The following is a 22,391-nucleotide window of genomic DNA, read 5'->3' as shown; positions in this document are numbered from 1 at the left end:
CTCATCTGGATACATATAATTTAGTCGGATTCAGCGAATGCTTGCACTTGTGGTGAATTTCTCTGTTCACCCCGGAGCTACTCACCTCCGAGCTAAGTGTTACAGATGTTACAATATCTCAATCCCCCACACACAAGGTTAGCCCTTAATGAGTTTTAGGCCTCTTGCTACTCTCATCACAAGAGTCAGTCCGCTCTATGTGAGACTAACTAACTCCTTAGAGTGCCAGGATGCAACCTTACCTTGAATCCTTACCAAATTATATAGATGGGGCATCACCATGAACTCCCACTAATAGGGGTCATGGAATTACGTCCCGACCACTGAAGCACTACCACAAAGTCTCACCTAGAGGCTCATGGGTTTATGTACTGACCACATACCAATCATACTCAATCAATCAAGAAAGATTTATCATGCATATGTATATCACATACCAGTCCTTTATAATCCACCTTTTTCATATTCCCAGTGAATCCATACCAACTCATTATTCTCAATCCATGAATATAGAACCGTACCTCATGTCGATACCATGTCAAAAGTCATCATTTCTTATCCATGAATCATTCCATATCTCATATTAAATCCATACCCAACTCATCATATTCAATCCATGAAACCAACCATACATGTAACATGCCCAAATCATATTGAACTCATCCATTGCAGACTATAAATTATCTCATTCATACATAATCACCCAATTCATACTTTAAAAGCAAGATCAACACAAACATAGAGCCAATAATTTAGAACAGAGAAACAACCAAACACGCTGCATTCTCACCCAGCTTCTCGCTCAGGTGAGAGGGACTCTCGCTCAGGCGAGCTCCTTTCGCTTAGGCGAGAGCTCGACGTCAAAAACAGTGGCCTTCAACTCCTTCTTGCTTAGGCGAGACTTCCCTCGAGCGAGACACTCGCTCGCTCAAAACGTGGTTAGTCGCCTGAGCAACAACTCACGTGAAATGGCCTGGGCGAGCCTCTGTTAATCTCGCCTAGGCGAGACATGCTCGCTTGGGCGAGAAAACCAGTGCTCATCATGGTTCTCTCGTGCAACAGTCACACAAACGCCCCCAAACAATTTCAAACAGGCTTTCCAACAAATCATATTCACACAGTCCATTCAACATGAAATAAACGTAAAACAAATAGATTTCATGGAATACACAAAAGGATCTAGCTTCCCTTACCTGGAATAAGCTAGCAAGGGACCCCGACGCTTAACCCCACGAACACAGCCGCTTCGAGAGTAGTGTTGAGAGTTGTGAACAGTGTCACGAAATGGAAATGAGGTCACTACTGTGAACCCCCACTAGGAACTACGAAAACCAACCTAAGGAGAAAAAGGTATGGGTTAAGGAACAACTTACTTGGTGTGGAACGAGTTTGTGCGAACTTAGCAGTGGCGGAGACCAAACCCTAGCAGAGCTAGTTCTCAATAGCTTTAGGGAAAAGGGAGGGGACAAATTTTTAAAAGTGAGTAGAATAGTTAGGGTTAGGGCAGTTTAGGGTTCTTGGATCCCCTTTGGGCCAGCCCTAGGCCCAAATGATTTGGGACAACCCTTTTAATTAAAGACTGAAAAATAAAACGGGTCTTACTGCTTGCATTCAATACTGTTCTTGGAATGTTTCACATAAACCAATTAACATATATTATATTAAAGTTAGTTTTTCATATATTAATTTAATTTCATATATGCAGTAAGAACCCTTTTTAATTTCAACATCAAAATATTATTAAAGCTAATTTTTCTTATCTGAAAAATACTCACTCTTCAAGAAACATGGAAAAGAGTTAGAGAACTCAAAGATTTTAAATATCTAAATAATACTAACAGAAAAACAAATAAATGTCAAATAAAGATATAATTAGTTAAGAAAAATAATTTTTCTTTTCAAATAATATAAGAAAAAGGAAAATTAAAATAATTTTCAAAAGTACTCACTCTAATTTGAATTCCCAAAAACCATTTTTAATTCATTTGTAAGACAAGATTTTATCTTAAAAACATGAAAAAAAGAAAAAGAGAACTTATAAAGATAGATCGTGTTTTGTTTTTTCTTTTTCATGAAAATCTAACAGGTCAGAGAAAGAAAAAACCTGCAGATTTTCAAATTCACTATATTGATCCCTTACCTTTTTTTTTGTTAAGTTTTTTCTTCACAATTTGAAAGGCATAAGGTTTAGGTTTTAAAACAATAAAACTGACCCGTACCTTTGAACAAGTTTCACACTGTAACAAAAAATAATGAAAAAATTATATGAATTTTATAACTTTTTTAGATATTTGTAGCTTACTCTTGTAGAATGCAAAGTTAATTTATCAAAACTCTTATAAAAAAAAACATAAACTTAATTTGTCTCTATGGAAAATCTGAAATGTCATTGTTCATCTTTTGATCTAACAATTTTCCACTCCTAAAAAGAAAAATATATCGGTATTTTTATTCTGGTCCAAATTACTGTTTGGTCTTATCTTATTACCTAATGCATTAAAAAAAAGTAAACACTAATTGTAAGTGTAAGAAATATTTATGTATTAGCATTTCATAAAAAGTGTTCACTTAGGAAAGTTAATTTAGAGGACTACATGTAATTTTCCATTTAATGCAAAATTAAAGATTAAATTGAAACTATAGATTCTTTAATTTTACGTACTAAAATAATGAAAAACTATATAAAGTAAAATTATAGACCGAAACTTAAATCTTCCAATTTCAGTAATTGTTGGAAAAGAGCTACTTTTTCTCGAATTATAAAAGCCGGCACCGGAGTTACTTTAGAACTCGGGTGAGTCCACTCACCCGATCCAAGTCAACAGAAACTCGTCTCTCACTCACTATTATAGAATCGAAGCAAAAAAGTAAACATCATCGTCTCCTCCTGCTAGAGACAGATCTCAGATTCTGTACGCTAACGTATAGAGAGAGAGAAAGAGAGAGAGGGAGATGGCAACTACGACGTCGTCTTCAATCAATGAAGCGCCGGAGACGAAGAATAAGAAGAAGGAGTGTTTGGGTTGGATAGAGTGGTTAAGAGGGTGGTTCTATTTGATCTACGAAATGCTCTTTCAGCGCATCATGGCCAGCCATTTGCACAACCCCATGCCCCTCCCTCCCGTCAACGACCTCACTTGCATTGTCACAGGCTCCACCAGTGGCATTGGTCTCGAAATCGCAAGGTTCACTTCCCTTTAAATCCATTTTCATGCTTTTAAATGATGGGGTTCTGTTTTTGGGTGTAAAAACTCGAGCTTTGGAATTTTGATGAACTGGGGTTATCTGGGGTGGGCGGTTGTTGAGTGGTCATTGGTGAAAGGTTGGTTTTGGGAAGTGGGTCTGTCTTGGTTTTGTGGTTGCGGTTTTAAAGGAGGGACCTTTGCGGTTGGTTTTGGAGATAGGTTATAAATGATGTTTTACCGTTTTGGTTACTGTGCGAAGTGAGCCTTATTTACCATGGCTAGGTTGTTTGGCCCACTGTGGACCAGCTTGCAGTAGTTTTATAAGAGGTTTTCAATTGTTTCTTCAGGAGAATCTCCTTCACCTGTTGTAAGGTTCTCACTTGAGAACCAGGTGATCGTTTGGAGGAGGCTGACATGACTTCCAATTATAAGAGTTGGTTCTTATACAAGCAATCTGGTCTTATGATTAAAAATAGTTTAATTAATCTTTTGGTCCTTATACTTGTGCCAGCTTTTTCAATCTTTGTATTAAAAAAAAAACTCCTATGTTTTAGTTTCTATACCAGCAATTTTTTATGTTTTAGTCTTTATGTCTCCATTTTGTCAGTTTAATACTGCTAGGAAACTAACAAGGACTAGTGCAAAAATTGGTTGGTACAGGGACCTAATGGTAAAGCTCATAGAGACTGAAGTTGACACATATATAGAGACCAGAAGATATTAACCTTTTTTAAAATCGTTTTCTGAAATAATATGAGAAAAAGTGCTTAAATGATTTCATCGTTGGAGTAGAAAATTCTTAAATCTGATGAAACATGTAAGACCTGCTAAAAGTGAGTTAAGAACCTTCACTTCAAGTGTACCATTGAAGATGCGCTAACTAGTGGATAACAAAACTATATTCATTTTAATTTATGTGTAAAGTTTGATTTATCATAATTCAATTATTAAGTACTTCTCGAGAAGTTTATTAAACTGGCTCTCATGTAAAGTGTATGGATTTGGGTATCTTTTTGGTTTAAATTCTAGATTGAACATTTTGAAGTGTGAGCTTTTAAGTTCAGAAAAAAAGGAGTGATGCATTTTTTTTAGTTGTTCTTCACATCGTGCAGGCAATTGGCACAATCAGGTGCTCATGTTGTTATGGCCGTCAGGAACACAAAGGCAGCTCAGGAATTGATCCAGAAGTGGCAGATTGACTCTTCAGGATTGAGTATTCCTCTTAATGTTGAGGTAACTTGTATCTTCATTATTCAATTGCGTGAGGAACATTAAAGCCACAATCTTGGTGCATGCTTTGCTAAATCATCTATGATGATTATGATCCGTGGATCTTCTTATGTGTTTAACTGATTAACTTATTTTGTTACAAGCTGTTATACATGACGCTCTGAGGAGAGATTTTGGTTGAATATTTGTTTTAATGCCAGATAAGCTTAATTAACAATGTGTTTTGGGATTACTTCTCGTCACTGACATTTCCTTTTGGCTTATGAAGGTAATGCAAGTTGATCTTCTCTCGTTGGACTCTGTTGTGAGGTTTGCTGAAGCATGGAATGCACGCTCAGCACCCTTGCATGTTCTCATCAATAACGCTGGAATTTTTTCCATTGGAGGTTGGTATATCTGATCAATCAAAACTGTTCGTTATTTTGGCCTGTTTGTTGTCAATCATTCTGAACCTGAAACAACACCAACCATTGGTACTTACTTTCCAGTAATTTTTTGGATTACATGTTCAATTGTACTTTTCCTTTTCTTTTTCATCATCTGTTGTGACAAAATTATCAGAATTAACTATAATATCTTCTTGATTGGTTCTCATTGATCACAAATGTAACTAATCCATCCACAATTTTTGTTTATATTCAGAGCCGCAAAAATTTTCAAAAGATGGTTATGAACAGCACTTGCAAGTGAATCATCTGGCTCCTGCGTTGCTTTCTATACTTCTTTTGCCATCCCTTATTAGGGGTTCTCCTAGTCGCATTGTTAATGTGAATTCTATAGTAAGTCTCTCGCTATTTGAGCATATTGTTATATGTCATAGCCCATAGGATTTAACCTGAGTTATTATCCGCGGTGGATGGTGGGAGACCAAAATTCTGTCATGTAAAAACACCACTGTGGCTTTGGGCACTGCCATATAATCCATTAAGTGTTCATATTATTGCCTTTGATTCGTACTATACTAATATGCATGAAAACTTAGTTTTGTTTGGCTAGAGGTTGGTTTGACTAATTCCACATTTATTACTTGTTGGTTTTCTATGTTTGATCTTCTTAAAATATAATCTATGATCTAGAGCTATTCTGTTTGCAATGATGAGGAATTAAGGATTAATACTTTCTAAAATTCAAATTTAGTAGCAAATTACTTATTATGAAAGGTTACGTTAGTTTGGAAGACATCTTCTTTCTTCTGTTTAGGTGCTTGTCTTGGGGCTGTGAATCCTGGTTGGTATGTTTCCTCTCACTGTTTTCTAGTAAAATTTGATTTTGAGTAAAAAACATGATACACTTGTGACCTGGAATATGTACTGTTCTTTAATTTCGAGTTACTTCGTTTTCTTTTACTTTTTTATTAAATTAATGTCACGAGTTACAAAGTTTTCTTCTGGTGTATTATCAACTTTTTTATGACATTTTAATTAACTTCAGACACCAATATCATTATATACTCTTACTCAAATGTATCTTGCTATCCAATTCAAAAGTATCAACTGTTTAGTTGTGAAACTACAATGCTATTTCTGAGATTTCCCTTTATATATGTTTGTGACTCTTGCTCGATGAAATAATTGTATTCCAAAAATTCAAATATAGATTAAGTCATTTATTTGAACAATTGAAAAAGAGAACAGGAAATGAGTTTGGCTTATAAAATTCTTGACAATTGAATAGTTGGTGTATTCCAAAGAATTAAAAATTGGATGCATAATACAAAGGAAACATGTCAAATAAGTAATGAGTGCAGAAGTAAAGGCTGTAGATTGATATTTGGCAGGTATTCAATATTCTCTGTAATGTTATTGTTTTTCTGTTTAACTGTTCTATGAATTTTAACTTTTGAATGCTGATGACTTTTCTGTTGTCATCACAGTGGTTAAAGTAATTCCTGGAAAATAAAAAAAAAAGTATTTTGTGGTGATAAACTGATATTTTATTTTTTAACCTTTACTACTCTTTGACCTTAAGAAAATCTCAGTGTGCTTTCTTTTCTTTTCCCTTCTTTATCTGTAGATGCATCATGTTGGCTTTGTTGACACCGAAGACATGAATGTCACATCTGGAAAAAGGAAATTTTCTAGTCTGGTAGGGTACTCAAGCAGCAAGTTGGCAGAGGTACACTTGGTTTAAATGTTTTTGTCAATTTCATGGCTTACAATTTATATATAAGTTTTTCGTTTAATGAACTTACTAGCGCAATTATCCATAGTTATTTTTGTCGCTGCTAAATCATGTATACTTAGCCTTATTTGTTGTCCACAATTCAACTGATAGTGTCTGGTCTTGATGCAAATTAAATGCATGTTTTCTCTATGTGTGTGTAATGTTGACCATTTAATTATTACTAATCTCTATCTTGCATATTAATTTTCTCAGAATTAAAACAAGAATAAGTTTTATTTGATAGATGGAATCCATGTTCTCCCTGTATTTTTCCTTTTTGTGTCGATTCTTCAAGTCTGGTTATTGATATTGACTTCTAAAATTTATTCTTGCTGATAAATGTTGCAAAATCACATGAAGAAGATGAATTGCTTGGTTTACCTCTCATCTTGAAGTTGTGAATGAAACAAGACTTGGCATTTTCTGTTGCAGATTATGTTTAGTAGTATTCTTAATAAAAGACTCCCTGCTGAATCTGGCGTCAGTGTATTGTGTGTATCGCCTGGAATTGTCCAGACCAATGTTGTAAGTCTTCTTAAAAACTTGGAATGTATTTGGATGGACCATGTATTTGTTGCATGATGGGATATATGCAGTCATTGATTCCTTGATCTTTCTGCGCATTTTATTAATCAAGCTTTTGTTTTTGCTTATATTTTCTACTCTATCTATTTCAGGCAAGAGATCTTCCAAAACTGGTTCAAGCTGCGTATCATTTGATCCCTTACTTCATCTTTAGTGCTCAAGAAGGTCTATTTCTTCAATATATTCAAACTAAACCTATAACAACCTAAAAATCTTGAGTTTTTAAGACATCACGAATTACCATGACTGTTCCCTGTGTAATGCTTGAGTTGTGATTGGATTTGGAACCCATTGTTCTAAAAAACATGATGAAATCATATGCTCTCTCTTTCCCTTTTCCGTTTCTCTTTTAGTTCCAACATTTTTGTATTCTTGAAATCATTTCCTTTCCTTTAGTTAACTATTGGCAGCATAGTATTATGTAAACAATATCCGATGCTATAATCAACTGTCCTACCATATATTTGATGGAATGCTTTTGCAAAAGTAAAAGATGTTCTGGACTGACTTTGAATACATGTGACTTGTTCTGCAATGCAGGTGCAAGGAGTGCTCTTTTTGCGGCCACGGATCCTCAAGTTCCTGAGTATTGTGACATGTTGAAAGCAGACGAGTGGCCCGTTTGTGCCTTTATTTCTCAAGATTGTCGTCCGGCAAATCCATCAGAAGAAGCACACAGTGTTCAAACATCATATGAAGTGTGGGAGAAGACATTAGAGATGATTGGTCTTCCTTCAGATGCCGTGGAGAGGCTTTTAGACGGGGAAGAAGTTAAATGCCGTTATGGACAAGAACAGTAATCTATCTAATTTACAATGATGACTACAAAAACAGTTGATCAGCCGAAATGTCGCCACATGTCACCACGTGCTCACCGCTGATCTGTAAGGGCACTTACATTATTTATAGATAGCAGTGAGCTTTTTCATTCTCAGTATGTGGGAAAGAAGAACCCTTCTTTAGTTTTTGGACATCATATATGTACATTCATTTTGATCATATTTATGCACTAAAGTGTCACTTGTTATTCATAATGGTAGAGAATTTAACCAAACAAGTGTTTTTGGCCTTGAAGCTTTTGATGGTCATCCATAGGAGTAAGAACTAAGTTAGTAAGCACTATGTTGTGATAGCTATTTTGATCATTCTGAGTGGGTCACAACAATAGTGTTACTTTCAATTTTGGAATTTATCTTGCAATTCTTACTTTCTAAAGAGCTGTCACCTTGCTAGAGATCAACTTGTTTTAGAATATAAGGTCAATTCATCATAAGTGTTTGACATTTTTCTTTGTTAGTCAGTTAAAAATGATTAAGTGGGACATAAAACTTCTCTTATTAACCATGATTATGACTTTAGTTTTACCAAGTAATAAATAAATTAAGCAATGGTTTGATTACATCTTAGATCCGGTGTTTGTGCCTTGATGCAAGGATTAATTGAGGAACTATTTGATGATCATGGCATGATTTGATCTGATAACTTAACTATATCTTTTCCATTCTTTATATGATCTGTTTTTAGAAAGCTGATATGATCATCTACTCGAACCAAGACTGTGTAAGGTAAATAATACTGACAAGAACAAATATCAGATACTTTAAAAGATCACTATATAATTTTTTCTCCCAATATTTAGAAGATAAATTCTGAAGTTGGATGATTGAATATGATGATTCCATTCAAAGAAGATCCATAACATCTGAACTATTCCGAAAATTAGCAATTAAAGTAACTAAAACACCAATATCAAAACATGATTATCAGTTAAGGAGTTACATTGATGTGGAGCTTCTGCCCATTTTCACAGTGATCATCAACTCCACATATGAACCATGCTCCACCCTTCTTTAAAATTATTGAGTCGTTACCACTTGTGAACCTTTTCATATATGAGTCCTTTATGCAACTCTCATAAACTCTGGAATCAACTTGCAATACATTATGTTGGCTGCTGTCATAATTGAACACTGGTAACAGAAGTACAACATGTTAATATAATTTGTTCAATATAACTGTTAGTGAGAATGTTCAACTTTCTTGTAATAAAATATACAAAAATGCCATATTTCGGTAAAATGTGTGTATTCTATTTTGCACAATCATTATGTTATTGACTCTGCAAATTTGATTTTAGTTTGTATGTGTCATTTATGTTATCTTGACAATTTTAATAAATCCAACTTTTAAACATGTAATTAGTAAAGGTAGGTATGTATGTTCTTAGATTACTTTAAAAAATGTAAATAAAATCATGAGGCTTTTTAAACTTTTATGAAGGTTTTACCAAAAGTATTAATTAAGAGTGGTGGTTGGTTTGGTTATGAATCAATAATTTTTTTTACTAAAAGTCACAATAAAGTGTAATATTAATGTTTCTTTCACATTAAAGTGACTTTTTACTCCATTAAACAATGAATCTCTCAAAAGTCACAATCATGTTTGACACATTTCATAGACATTAAACAGTTATATTATATTGCTGTTTTCCTATGCATAACCAAACATAGTTGACAATAAAATCTTTTTAGCTTCTCTGTATTATGCCCTAAATTTTACCAGTAAAAAGAACATGTTAACAAAAAGAAAATGATAGTAAAAAAAAAAATGATAACATAACATGGGAAAGAGTATGTTAGTGATATATTTCTTATTATGAAATGTGAAACTCTACCCTTACCTAGAACATCACCAACATGAAACTCTTTTCCATCACACCAGTTGTTGAAATCTACGAAGTCAATCCAACCATAACTGTCACCAACAAGGTAATTTTCTCCCTTTGCATGAGGCACAATGAAGGAGGTTATGAGGAAAAGATAGAACAAGATTAAACTGGAGCAATGATAAGCTTCAAGACCCATCTTTTTTTTTTTTTTTCCTTTTCTACTTTTCAATGTTAAGAGACTACAATATGACAAACGACCATACGATAAGAAAGAACATAATTCACCAAACATTGGTGTCTCACAACATTCTGATGTCACAAATTAGGTAGTCATGTATATCGTGTTAATAACTAGATAATTAACAAAACATGTTAACATTTTTTAACTTCAGATAAAGTATTCAACACTTTTTTGTTCATTATTGATATGATAAAAATAGTTATAAAAAGTATTGTTTACATAATATAATTTAGTTTATTTGTGCAAGATATCTTATAGTTTCATAACCATTGTATGAAACACCTATCCACTATCTACTTCTAAATATCATATTTGTTTTAATATTTTCTTAACCAAATATTATATTTTTGAAGACTAAGAGGTAACTGTTTACTCTCTCTTTATTGAGTGAATAATAAAGCTCATTGGTAAATAAATAAATAAATAAGAAGATTTTCATATGCTTTGAATTTTATCTGTTCAATTTAATTTATTATACTGATTATACGACTGACTCTTGAAGAAATGAATGGAGACAATCTTATTATTCACTTTCATTACGTAACGAGTGACGTGGGTTTGTTATTATTAGTTGTTTTGTGGGGTATGTGAGAAATATGCCTCTTATCATTAGCATGGAAACTGTCACTGGTTTTGATTTGGTTTGATCATATTGAAATTTGGAAAAAAATACTTACAAAACAAACGTTTGATAGAAAATGATAACATTTTAATGAAGTAGGGCACTGTGTAAGAATTGAAATTGGCACTTTATGGGAAAATGAAGCCTGAAAACAAGGTATAGCAACTTCAAATTTCAAAACACGCATACGACCCTACCATCTTAAAGACTTGCCGAAACACAATTCAATGACGCAATCCAACATATGTTTCCAACTTCAACTTCCACTTTTAAAGAGTTTCAAATGCACTGATATTCATCAGTTGCTACTAGTTATGGAATGCATGTTTTAAGTTTGATTTATAGAAATAAAACTAGTGCTGTGATCTTTATCTTATAAAAAAGTTGGAGTTATTAAATGTGTGAAAAGTGAAAAAGTAAATGATGGATAAAATGGCATCAAAGTTGTTACTTGATGGAAGATGGATCTAATACTTTTTGTTAACTAATAACATAATATTGCAGAATTGATGAACTTAAATAGTGGAGGCAAAGGTACAGACACACTCTAGCTTTTACAAAGATGATGTTAACCGATCTACAATTAGTTTGTCATGGATTCAGCTAGAGGGTCTTCATGCATTTCTATGTTGAAAGGCCTCATGTTGGAATGTACACCATGGCTTATAAGTAAACCTAGTAAGCTACTGCTGCTAACTTTAAAGTGCCAAAAAGTATGCATATAAATTTTGATAGAACTTTTGTGAACTCCACAAAAAAAAACTACCATCAAGCACAGGTTGGATTAGTGCCACACAATAACAAATCCATGTTCTTGAGCTTTTTCCACAAACTAGGGGATTTCTTCCCATCAAATCTCTTCCTAGAAGAATTACCATCTTTCCACTTGAACCTCCTAAACTTATCCATCTGAACACAAACCTCCAAAGCTATCCCCTCCCCACTCTTCCCTTTGTTACCATCTTGACCATCTCTTCTCAGAAGTTTCTCATAATACTCCTTGTTCCTCTTCTCTAAGCCATGTATCTGTGCTTGAAGATCTTCAATTTTCCTGTGTAGCATGTACACCCTATGATCCTCCCTCATCTTCAGCACACACTTTGCCAGCTCACCAGCTTTTCTCTTGATGAAAACTGATTCAGTTGCCAGCTCTTTGTTCTCTTCCACCAGAGTGTTGATTCTGTAACTCAAACTAGCATTCTCATTCAGCAGAACAATCCTTTCAGATTCCAACACCTCAAGAAGACTCTTTTGTAGCTCACTTTTTCTTGAGGACTCGCAATACCTCCTCTCCATGACACCAACCTCGTGCATCAACAAGTCATATTCAACATTCCTGACCACAAGCTCGGCAACAACGGCATCAACATCAAGCATGGAGCTCTTAGAGAGAAAAATAGGCATCACCAGGTGTGGAGGGTGTTGGTAGGAGATTGAGCTCTCAATATCTGAATCAACGTGGCTCACACCACTTGTTTCTTCCTGGTCAGAGAAGCCTTCATCAACAGTTGAGACTTGGGAAGAGTGTCTACTATGATGCTTGTGTTTGGCCAGTGTTTGGATGTAACGATCAGACAAGGTTATGTAGCCATTGTACAAGTCCTGCAGAAGGGACAGTAGCTGGGGTCTCTTTTGGTAGTAGGATTCTGCTCTTTCAGCAAAAGTATCACCAATTTCTTCTTCTTCGGTTGTACTCATTGTCAACACTTTCATCCTCTCCTCTAATTCTGCCATCAAACACCAAAAGTTTCACATTTGCATTAGCACAACAATAAAAACAAAAGACCCTTTTCAAACTAGGTGAGGCTGGCTACATAGATCAAACAACCCTTTTCAATACAAATAAAAAAAGACTTAATGCTTTTTTGCATCAGTAATTACAAGAAAAAGAGCACAGAGAACAATGTTTTTCCTTACCGGGTTTACACAAGTCCATAGCTTCAGAACCATTAAGTTTCAACTTGTAAAAAGATTGACAAATGGGATGTACCACAAAGGAGGTTAATATAGACCCTATCCAAACTTGGTTGATGAGTAATTGAGCACAGAGAGAGGGACATGTTACCAAACCATGACACCATAAAAGGGAACACTGACAAACCCCATAAATAATTCTGGTACGCAAGATAAAACGTTACAAGGAAATTAAATAGTGCAGGGCTAAATTTGAAAACAGAATTTGAATTTGCAACACGAGTTAGCCACAAGGGTATGGCACATTGCCACTCTAGTGTCTGGTCTAGAGTTACATCTACTACCTCTAGTTTTGAATGCAAAGGTCAAAATCATGTACTATACCTGAGCATGTGCACTGTTGACAGAAAAGCTAACGTTCTCCAACTTTCAAATTTTTTAAGTGTAAAGCCAATAAAGTTTAGGGGAATATGAGCACAAGCCACGAGGCTAAATGGAAAAGTCACCATTACAAATGCCACCAAAATCTAATGTGCACTGCAGCAAGGCAAGTGACGTGGCCAGGAACCAGTGAGTTGTGTGTGTGTGACCACCAGGTCCATTCTAGTTTCAAAATTTGAAACACAAGATGAGTGTCCAAAAAGCACCGCAAAGGCCAAACAAAAGAACAAAAGGGTATGAGAAAGGGACAATGGATCAATCGCCAGATCAGAGACAATGGGTATACAAGTCTTGTTCAAATCAAATTGGAAATTTGAAAACAAAAACACACCAAAAAGATAGACCTGTCAACAGCCACCTATACGAAAAGATATAAACTTTATATGAAATTTTCTTCCCCAGAATCCATGCTCTAGTATACAGTAAATAACACCAGTAAAAAACGAAAATTTCTTTCGAAAACCTACAAAAAAATCAATATTTTATAGGCGCGTGAGAAAGGGCGCGTGGGAAGTGGTGTCTGATGATAAGAAATTGCAGAAGGAAAATAGTTATGTACGGCATTGTTGTTTCCAATGAAGAGTTGGACATTTGACAGTTGACAGGGACATGTCCTGTAGGGAGGATTCTTCTCTTTCATTTCTCCCTTCTTCCTTCCATTCATTGATGAATGCCAGAAAAAGGTTTCCACCGTTTCAACATTACTTGTACCACACCTAATGCATGTGATTCCATTTAATTCAGATTTCTTCTTCTTTCCATTATTTATTAGGGTTTTTTTTTTCTGCACCAGAATGATTCAATTTGCTTTTAAAACTTAATGAGAGTTCCCATATGAATCATGTTTGGTATATAGTCAACCAAAATTAAAAAAGTTTAATAAGAAGATTTATATGGATGTTCCAACATAATTAAAATAGAAAATAGAATGTGTTACACATATCTATAACTTTTTAAAGTTTTACATATATATCCATAATTCTGAAAACAAATTACACCATGATCTTGTAAATGCCTTTACTAGTATTAATATTAATATACAACTATTGATTGAAACACATTCCATTATTAAGTTAAAAGGGTACTTGGTTACAGAATACAGACAAAAAACAAAGAGATGGGAGTTGCAACATTGAGTTTTAACTTGGTTGAAGAAAGTTTGTTTTTGTTGGTAGAGTAGGGTAAAATTAATGCATACCAGAAATGTTGGTGAGAAGCCAGGAGGGCATGTTATTGCTGGGGATGCTCTTGTCCTTGGACCCTTTTGTGGATGATGAGTGAAGCAATGTGAAATTTGAAATCACCTTTTCCTTGCCCATGTTGGGGTCCCTCACCATCAATATCCTTGCTTCAAGCTCCCTATGCAGTGCAATGATAACACATTGGATCAAAAACAACAGCAGAATCTTTGAAAAAGGACTGTTGCAGAAATAGAGGGTCCTTTGCATTTAAGAAGGATGAACAAAGCATAGAACAAAAAACAGAGCAAAACAAAAAGAAAAAAAAAAAACATATGGAAATTGAGAAGGTATGAATATTGAAATTAAGAAGGTAAAGACAACACAAACACATAAACAAGCGCAGATCTCCATAGACAATTCAGAGCAACTAATTACCAATAAAGTATTGCAAAACTTCACACTGAACAAAGCCAAATTGTTTAAAATATGAGGAAGGGTGCAATCTGAACATTCAGAATATAGCAAAAAGCCCAAATCCCAAGGGATTTTAAACCTGGGAATTCTGAGATTCTAAAAGGGAAATTTCCTTTTTTTAATAATTTTTCAAATTCTGTGGCTAAACCGGGAATAAATGAAGATCATGTGACCGACATGATGACCACAAAGAACACATATGTAAAGATTCAGGAATCAACGACAGAAGAATAACAACGAAACCATGAACAATTTTATTGTTTTTTTTTTCATATTCTGTTTTAATGGCAGAGAAAAAACAGAGGAAGAGGGAGATAAAAAGTTGGAAACTTTTTAACATTGTCATCAAATTTGAAAACTGAAACACACCCATTAAAGATTATATACATTGTTAAACAATGTAAACAATGCAGTAAGCGGCAACCTCCCGGCCCCTCAAGAATCACATTCATAGTCACATAGTACTCTGCTAATTTCTCAGCAAAAAAAGAAAAAGAACATAAGAATGAACTTACACAAAATATCAAATAAACAATGGTAAAGACAAATCCAAGAACAGTAGCAGAATTGATAGACAAAATCAGCGGAAGAAGAAGAGTAGAAACTCACTGTGAGAAGTGCAAGAAGAAGGCTCGATATGCAGCTCTCTAGAGGTGCAGAGGAACTTGATTTGAAAGAAAGTTCCTTACGTTTATGTGAGTGATGATAAAAAAAGAAAAGGGATTGATAGAAAGAGTGGGACCGAAGGAAGGAAGAGGAGTGAGAAAATCTCGAGTGTCGCATTCCAATAGCAACAACTAATAGTCAAAAGCATTAACTCAAAATTCTGGAGTACAGTGTGACACTGTAACAATCTTCACCTAAAAATATCCTATTTTCTAAAATTTATGATAAGTGATATTCTAGTTTTGGACTTTCGTATAATTAATTGATTTGTTGAGATTTGATTTTGTCTCGATTCTGTGATCTTTAGGTTTTGGTATTTGTTTCCATATATTTATAGTTATTAGGGTGAAGAATACTGTTTCGGTGGGATTTGGATGAGTATGATCGCATTTAGATAAATAACTTTTGTGTGTGTTGATGTTGGTTACGTTGAAAGATAACCTCGTATGGTTTTTATGCACCTGGATTTCGTGGTTATAACATGTCATATATGGTTTACTAATTACCTAATCTTAAAAAAAATACAATTAAAATATAATTAATCTAATTATTATTGTAATTATAAAATTTAACATTTCCTCTCAATTGGAGATAGATGTGTATTTCTCATTCTTTTAAAATTATTTTTTATTGATTTAGATTGCGAAGAAAAAAAAATTAAATAAAATGTGGAGACACAATATTCCATAACATTCAATTATTTTAATCAATGAATAAAAAAATATTTGTTAGCGTTATTCTATTCAAATTTCTTTTATATATTTGATTCTCTTAACAACATCTTTTCTTTCTATTTGTTTTCTTTTATATTTGTTTTTATTGCGAACCAGAACATACTATTAATTCTAACAAAATCTTCTACAAAAGAAATATAACATTTATAATTTATAATTCTAACAAAAAGTAGAAATACTAGATAACCAACAAAGACTTATAATCCACACAAAACTTATTTCTTCAAAACAATTATAATCACTTGTAAAATTTTTAATTCCCTTTCTTTAATTCAAGTGATTTTTTTTCACCCATACATTTTGTCAAAACAGTGAGTTAGATCTTTATTTTAAAGTGAAAATAAATGAAGAAAAAATTATAAAAAATTGAAAAGAAAAATGAAAACATGTGAAATAAAAAATAAAAAATAAAAAATAAAAATTTATAAATAAAAAAATGAAAAAGAATTATTGAATGAGAGTCTTATTACTGTGTATCATTGATTCTTGGATGAAAGTAATATTAACATATATGAATTATTATTTAAATGTTTCATGATCCAACCTACTAGAAAAATTTAGTGGTCAAGTTTGAGTTTTTTTTTTTCAATATGAATTAGTACTTAAATAGTTTAAAATAGTTAAGTATATTATGCTTAATTTACCATTTTGTTTTGTTTGTCTGACAAGTTTTGAGTTAGTTTAGAAAAAACAATTTATTAAAAAAGAGTCTATCAACATAGAAATGCTAAGTTCTTGATCAGACTATTATATATAACACTTTCTTTCTTGTACAACCTTTCCATTTTTCTTAAGCATTAACGTTTACCATTGTTAATTTACTAACTCTCAGTATTATCCAATGTTAAATAATCCAATCAGTCACTTACTGAATCAAGAAATTGGTCCAAACTTAATTTTTGCCCAATATTTTAAAGTAACAAAATTGGTACATGGATGTGTATGGTTAATTGGAAGAAACAAAAATGAAAAATGTGATCAGTGTTGAAGTGTGTGCAAATAACAATATTCAAACATATCTTATGATACTACACACTTCATATGACAGATAGATGGTCTTATATTCTGCATCTTTGACAGTACAAGAAGAATACATTACTGATCTGAGATTCAGATGCTACTGTTATGATAATCAAGCAGTTACATTAGAAGACAACATGAAGCCACTTCTACATTGTGATTTTGATTTCCCCTGCCACCCTATTTCTACAAGAGTTTAACTTATATACATTTTCAACATAAAGTATTTTTATACATTATCAGACAAGACTTTTACCTTATCATCACATCATGATAAAATGGTTAAATCTTATCAGATACCTACGTGCACAAAAATACTTCAGGTCAATACTGTATATAAGTTAACATGAAGAACACCCTTTTGATGAGTTATTTTCCTAGCTCAAGGGCACCATCATTATGAGACACACAACTGTGTTTCTCTTCCTCCTCTTGCTGTTTCAGAGTCTCATAGAGAGGAGCATTTCTTGTCTCAGGTAGCCACAAGCTCAAAACTCCACTAGAAATTGAAAAGCCTCCAAACACAAGAAAAGAAATAGAAGGACTCAAACGGCCCAACACAACCAGCAAAGGGGCCACAGAAGCCCCCAACATTATGGCCTGGCGCAACATTGACACAGCAAAGTTCCTAACATTGGTAGGAAAAAGTTCCACACAATAGATGTACAAAATGTCAAATGTTGTGGAAGCCCCCATGAATCCAATTCCTTCAATGATCAACTGGCCCCAACTACCTCCATGATTGTTCTGCACTTTTGAGGTTGTTCCTTTGTGTGAAAAAAATGTGCATAGAATGGAGGACACTGCAGCTATGTAAGCGGACACAGATAACAGCAAACGTCTGTTGGTAAACCCCAGGAGAAAGGTGCCAATCACCACAGCAGGAATCTCCATCACTGCATTGAGTGCTACTGAGACATAAAGGTTGAAGTTCAAGTTTTCTACATTGAGTTGAACTCCATAGTAAACAAAGCCAACTCCAAAGCCAGCTAACATAACAGTGACCATTCTTATGGCTGCCCATTTTGTGGTCCAAAGATTCTCTCTATTGTTTGGAGTTATTTCAGCACCTTCAGTGGTGGTGCATGGTGCAGCATTTGATGATCCAGTAGGGTCGGTTAAAGAGAGGTTGCTGGGGAGTTTTTGCTTCCCATTGAGTCTTGCAAACCTGTCCAAAACCTGAAGGGCCTCTTTGGTTCTCCCTCTTATGAGGAGCCAACGTGGGGATTCTGAGACCAAAGGGAGGAGTAGGACAGCATATGCTAGTGGAATAAGGGACAAGACTTTGTACAAGCTTCTCCAACATGTTCTTGTTGGATAAGCCACAAGGGGGAGTGTGAGGAACCCTATTGTGAAGAAAAAGAAACCGTATTGGCCTACTTGGCCACGCCACTTGCGGCCTACTGACTCTGTGGTGAGCACAAGACAGCATATTCCAATTCCTGACCTTGCAAAGCCATTGGTGAACCGGAAGAAGGCATAGGTCCAAATGTTTGGAGACAGAGAGGTGGCAAAGGCAGTGATGGAGGTTAAGATGCAGGAAAGTTGCACTGTTCTTTTTCTTCCTAGCCATGTATCAGATAGGTGGCCATAGACACCAGACCCTGTAACAAGTGCATGTAGATGATTGTTATTGATGTTAAAATCAGCAAGTTTAGTTACAGTTTAAAAAATCATACCTTCAATCAATCACAGATTTGTACTAAGTACAACTTTTAAGATTTATATGTTCTTAGATGATTAATAGTGTAAAAACTTTTATAATATATGTGCCTAGAATGTTTTCTCATCAGTTATGTAATTTTCTCTCCAGAATATATGATATATGGTTATGCAGACTTGGTTTCGCATTGCTTTGTTACTGGACAAAAGGGAAAATGATTTTTTGACTATTAAATTTTGACAACTTTCTCTTACAATCTTAGGTGATATCTTTGGTTTTCCATTTTTTCATTTTCTCATTCTCAATATTTCAAAACCACTTAAAAGATGACACATCATATTATAAGAGAAAGTTGTCAAAAGTTAGTAGTCAAAATATTATTTTCCGGGCTAAATCATGGGAGAGAGAAAAATGTTACCATTGGTTTTGTAGTAGATAGGTAAAAGTATCTGAAAGGAGATGAAATGCATCATTCTCTCAGAAATGAAGACATGTTTACATAAAAATTGTTAAATGATCATGTTTTGTTGGAAAACAACAGAAAAATGACACTGGGCAGGGATAAAAAAATGATTTTACAGCTTGATATGATATGGGGCTTTTCAGGACAATTTTTATATGAGTAAGTAAAATAATGAATGGTAGATAATATGAATTTTTATATACTGTAGTTATATTAGAAGTTATAATAGTTAATATCGTGATTTTCAATTATTCACAGTATAGAACTTTTTATCCTGAGCACAAAAAAAATTAAGATAATAAGAAAACAAGTTAATGAGTTACACAGTAGAAGAACAACGTTTTCTTGGACTAGGATTTATTGAAGAGTCTTATTATATAAAAGATCCATTACAAAGACAACCACTCATAACTTTTCATCCACTAAATTTGTCAAAAAATATTTGCTGGGCCATAATCATATTAAATAGATTTTGCAGAGTTTCACATATGGTTTACAACTATTTATCTAATAGAGTTTCGTGTACGTTCTGGTTTTTACTATATTATGGCTAAAGTTGCAACATATTAAAATAGTTCTAATAAAGGAGAAAACAACCCTTGTACAAACTACTGCAAGACAGATGTATAAAAGAAAACGTTCTGGTCAGTGGGGCAGAGTTCACATGGTTCAGTAGTACATGAAGGGTAACAAAGAAAAACTGTCACCATTATATTACTAACAAACAACACTATATCTAACATTCAATTCACAGATTTACAAAAACTGACAGTGAAAAAGTGAAACTAATCACTTTCTGCATCAAAAAATGAGCTAATGTGTTAAAAGAAATGAAACTCATCCTTTATTGTCTCAAGAAACTTGAACTAATGTGTTAGATAGTAAGATACCATCATTGCTATCAGAACAAAAGAACAAAGGAGTATGTATATGTACCTATGAGAGAGCCAAGAAAGTAAACTGAAGCAGGCACAGCAGCCAGAAACCTTCTATCACATACAAGATTCCACTCTGCTATGGTGGAACTGGTGTGGCCACCAATCCATTCCCAAGTCCCTGGTACCAACTCACACACAGAACCACTGTTGCTGCTGCTGCTACCTTGACACAATCCACTTTTGCACCTCCATGGTGGTTGTGCATCAGTGAAGATTGTCACCAAAGTACTCTGAGCATCAAATATCCATGCCAGTGACACCAAGAGCACATGCACCAGCTGAGAGAACCCTAAGGAACCAACATATTCCTCCACCACCTCATCCACAGTGAGTTCAAGTTTTCCCTCACTCCCCTCCAAATTTTTCCCCTTAACCAGTTTTTGTTCTTCTTCCATCATGGTTCCTACAATCAAAATAAAGGGAAACCAATCAGTTCCTACCTTGATCCAAATGTAAGTATATATCCACATCTATATATATACATATTTTGTTGCTGACCTTACTCTCTACAGAGGTTTCATTAAAAAATCATGGGGTGACATGACATCTAACACATAAAACCCCTCCTTTTTTGCATATAATAAATAAAATGTTGGTTTGGAAAATGTGTGCCTTGTGAAACAGTTTTGGTGCATGCACTGTGCTTGGGGTGAATGTGAGTGGTAGTGGAGGGATGCCAACTAGAATATACCATATTCCAAAATTTGATGACACACGTATCATATGAAAACAGCACCCAGCATATAGAATTAATTGGTGGGATAATGTGGAACAAAGTGATGGAAGATTGATGAGTTATTGGTAATGGAAATTGATGGATCTGGGACCCATGGTATTCACATTTGTGGTGGTTGGTGCAAGAATCAAGAACAGAGTTAGTGATAGTTCAACATATGATCCTGAGAAAAAAAAAACACACACACTGAATAATATGTATAATAAGCATGAAAGGGTTCTTAGAACAGAAGTTTTTGGTATTTGAGAACTTAAGTTTGTCACACCTTTTGAATGAAAGGAGTGGCAAGTTGGTTGAGCAGAGCTAGAAAATTGACATGCTGTTCTTGAGATACTGAAAAAATGACTGATATCTTGGCCATGAAACAAACATCTTGCGTGCATATATAAATTGTTGGGGTAAGGTTGTTACTTGTTCCGGGAGATATATTCATTATCCATCGCACTTGTTATTTTGATTTTCAAACAAATTGTTTTCACGATTTATATTCAATTTAAACACTTTTATTGCTAATATGATGAATAATTATATTATATATAGAAACTTATATCCAAGTACTGTCACATCTTGATACACATTTAAATTAGCATTTCTTAAATTATTTCTTACTTATAGTTGATGCAAAAGGAAAAGGTTGGTGAAGCTATAATCATAAAAATCATGCAGCAATTAAAGCATCACTTTTAACATCAAATTTTCTTTTGAAATTGTTTTTTTCAATAATGACAACAAATTAGAGATAAGCTAGAACCAATTTTTCTTCGCGTATTTCATTCATTTTGCATTCTTTAAGATTCGAGGAAAATGTCTATTTTTATCGTAACGCTAAAAGAACCTTTACTTTACCCACTTTTGTTCTCACTCGAATGAAGGAAAATATTCTATATTTGAAAACTCCTCAAAATTGTGAACACTAATCTTACGAAAATATCTTACATTGATTCCACATAAATGTTTAGATATACCTTTCACGAAACTATGAATAAGGTGGTTAAATAACATACTCTTACGAAAACAAACTATAAATATAAAAATTGTGCATATATATATATATATATATATATATATATATATATATATATATATATATATATATATATATATTCTAATTTCAAATACATTCAAAACCAATCATCACATCTCAAATATTAGCTATTTTAAATTTCAAAATTTTATTATGATTTTAGTCTCGCCACTTCCAAATAATGCATGATTATTAGGCGTATTACAAGTTTCAGTCGAGATTTTAAAGGAATAAAGATTCATCTTTTAACTTTTCTTTTTTATTTATAAAAAAAAAAGATAATTGTAATTTTGTATATTTATTAAATTTTAAAAGAAATTTGTAAATGTTTGTTGAAGTAATAAGATATGATAACATACACTTGATTAAAGAAAGAGTAGCTGAAAGAAAAAGAAAAGTCTTAAAATAGTATAATGATGTGGTATTGTAAGGGAAAAAGCTGC

At 33.8% G+C, this 22,391-nt stretch overlaps 4 protein-coding genes across 7 annotated transcripts; 1 reads left to right on the top strand and 3 right to left on the bottom strand.

The window, feature by feature from the left end:
• Positions 1–2,751: 2,751 nt before the first annotated feature.
• On the top strand, positions 2,752–8,220 carry LOC114182369 (dehydrogenase/reductase SDR family member FEY-like). The gene is made up of 8 exons (XM_028069239.2): positions 2,752–3,185; positions 4,298–4,418; positions 4,684–4,801; positions 5,058–5,194; positions 6,429–6,530; positions 7,011–7,103; positions 7,256–7,328; positions 7,704–8,220. The coding sequence occupies exons 1-8, from the start codon at positions 2,953–2,955 to the stop codon at positions 7,961–7,963; spliced, it is 1,137 nt and encodes a 378-aa protein (XP_027925040.1). The 5' UTR covers positions 2,752–2,952; the 3' UTR covers positions 7,964–8,220.
• Positions 8,221–8,812: 592 nt separating this feature from the next.
• LOC114182039 (Cupredoxin superfamily protein) lies at positions 8,813–10,037 on the bottom strand. Its single transcript, XM_028068780.2, has 2 exons — positions 9,844–10,037; positions 8,813–9,133 (listed from the first exon to the last, which is right to left on the bottom strand). The coding sequence occupies exons 1-2, from the start codon at positions 10,025–10,027 to the stop codon at positions 8,931–8,933; spliced, it is 387 nt and encodes a 128-aa protein (XP_027924581.1). The 5' UTR covers positions 10,028–10,037; the 3' UTR covers positions 8,813–8,930.
• Positions 10,038–11,127: 1,090 nt separating this feature from the next.
• On the bottom strand, positions 11,128–15,484 carry LOC114181341 (kinase-interacting family protein-like). Of its 2 annotated transcripts, XM_028067766.2 has the most exons (3): positions 15,314–15,484; positions 14,248–14,408; positions 11,128–12,421 (listed from the first exon to the last, which is right to left on the bottom strand). In XM_028067766.2, exons 2-3 carry the CDS (start codon positions 14,384–14,386, stop codon positions 11,463–11,465), a joined length of 1,098 nt encoding a protein of 365 aa, XP_027923567.1. In that variant the 5' UTR covers positions 14,387–14,408; positions 15,314–15,484; the 3' UTR covers positions 11,128–11,462. The 2 variants fall into 2 exon arrangements, with proteins under 2 accessions (XP_027923567.1, XP_027923568.1); XM_028067767.2 differs by lacking the exons at positions 14,248–14,408; positions 15,314–15,484 and adding an exon at positions 12,612–13,746.
• A 1,662-nt stretch (positions 15,485–17,146) lies between these two features.
• Positions 17,147–21,473, bottom strand: OCT1 (organic cation/carnitine transporter1). 3 transcript variants are annotated; one of them, XM_028068921.2, is made up of 4 exons: positions 21,190–21,312; positions 20,880–21,087; positions 20,187–20,591; positions 17,147–18,728 (listed from the first exon to the last, which is right to left on the bottom strand). In XM_028068921.2, exons 3-4 carry the CDS (start codon positions 20,584–20,586, stop codon positions 17,494–17,496), a joined length of 1,635 nt encoding a protein of 544 aa, XP_027924722.2. In that variant the 5' UTR covers positions 20,587–20,591; positions 20,880–21,087; positions 21,190–21,312; the 3' UTR covers positions 17,147–17,493. The 3 variants fall into 3 exon arrangements, with proteins under 3 accessions (XP_027924722.2, XP_027924721.2, XP_027924723.2); XM_028068920.2 differs by lacking the exon at positions 20,880–21,087 and having other exon boundaries at positions 21,190–21,473; XM_028068922.2 differs by lacking the exons at positions 20,880–21,087; positions 21,190–21,312 and adding an exon at positions 20,687–20,709.
• Positions 21,474–22,391: the final 918 nt, after the last annotated feature.

The sequence above is a fragment of the Vigna unguiculata genome, chromosome 4 (genome assembly GCF_037176805.1).
Source record: "Vigna unguiculata cultivar grain cowpea cultivar isolate G323 ecotype 2 chromosome 4, ASM3717680v1, whole genome shotgun sequence".
Lineage (NCBI taxonomy): Eukaryota > Viridiplantae > Streptophyta > Magnoliopsida > Fabales > Fabaceae > Vigna > Vigna unguiculata.
The sequence above is the reverse complement of the archived record's forward strand: the minus strand, read 5'-3'. Positions and strand labels throughout refer to the sequence as shown.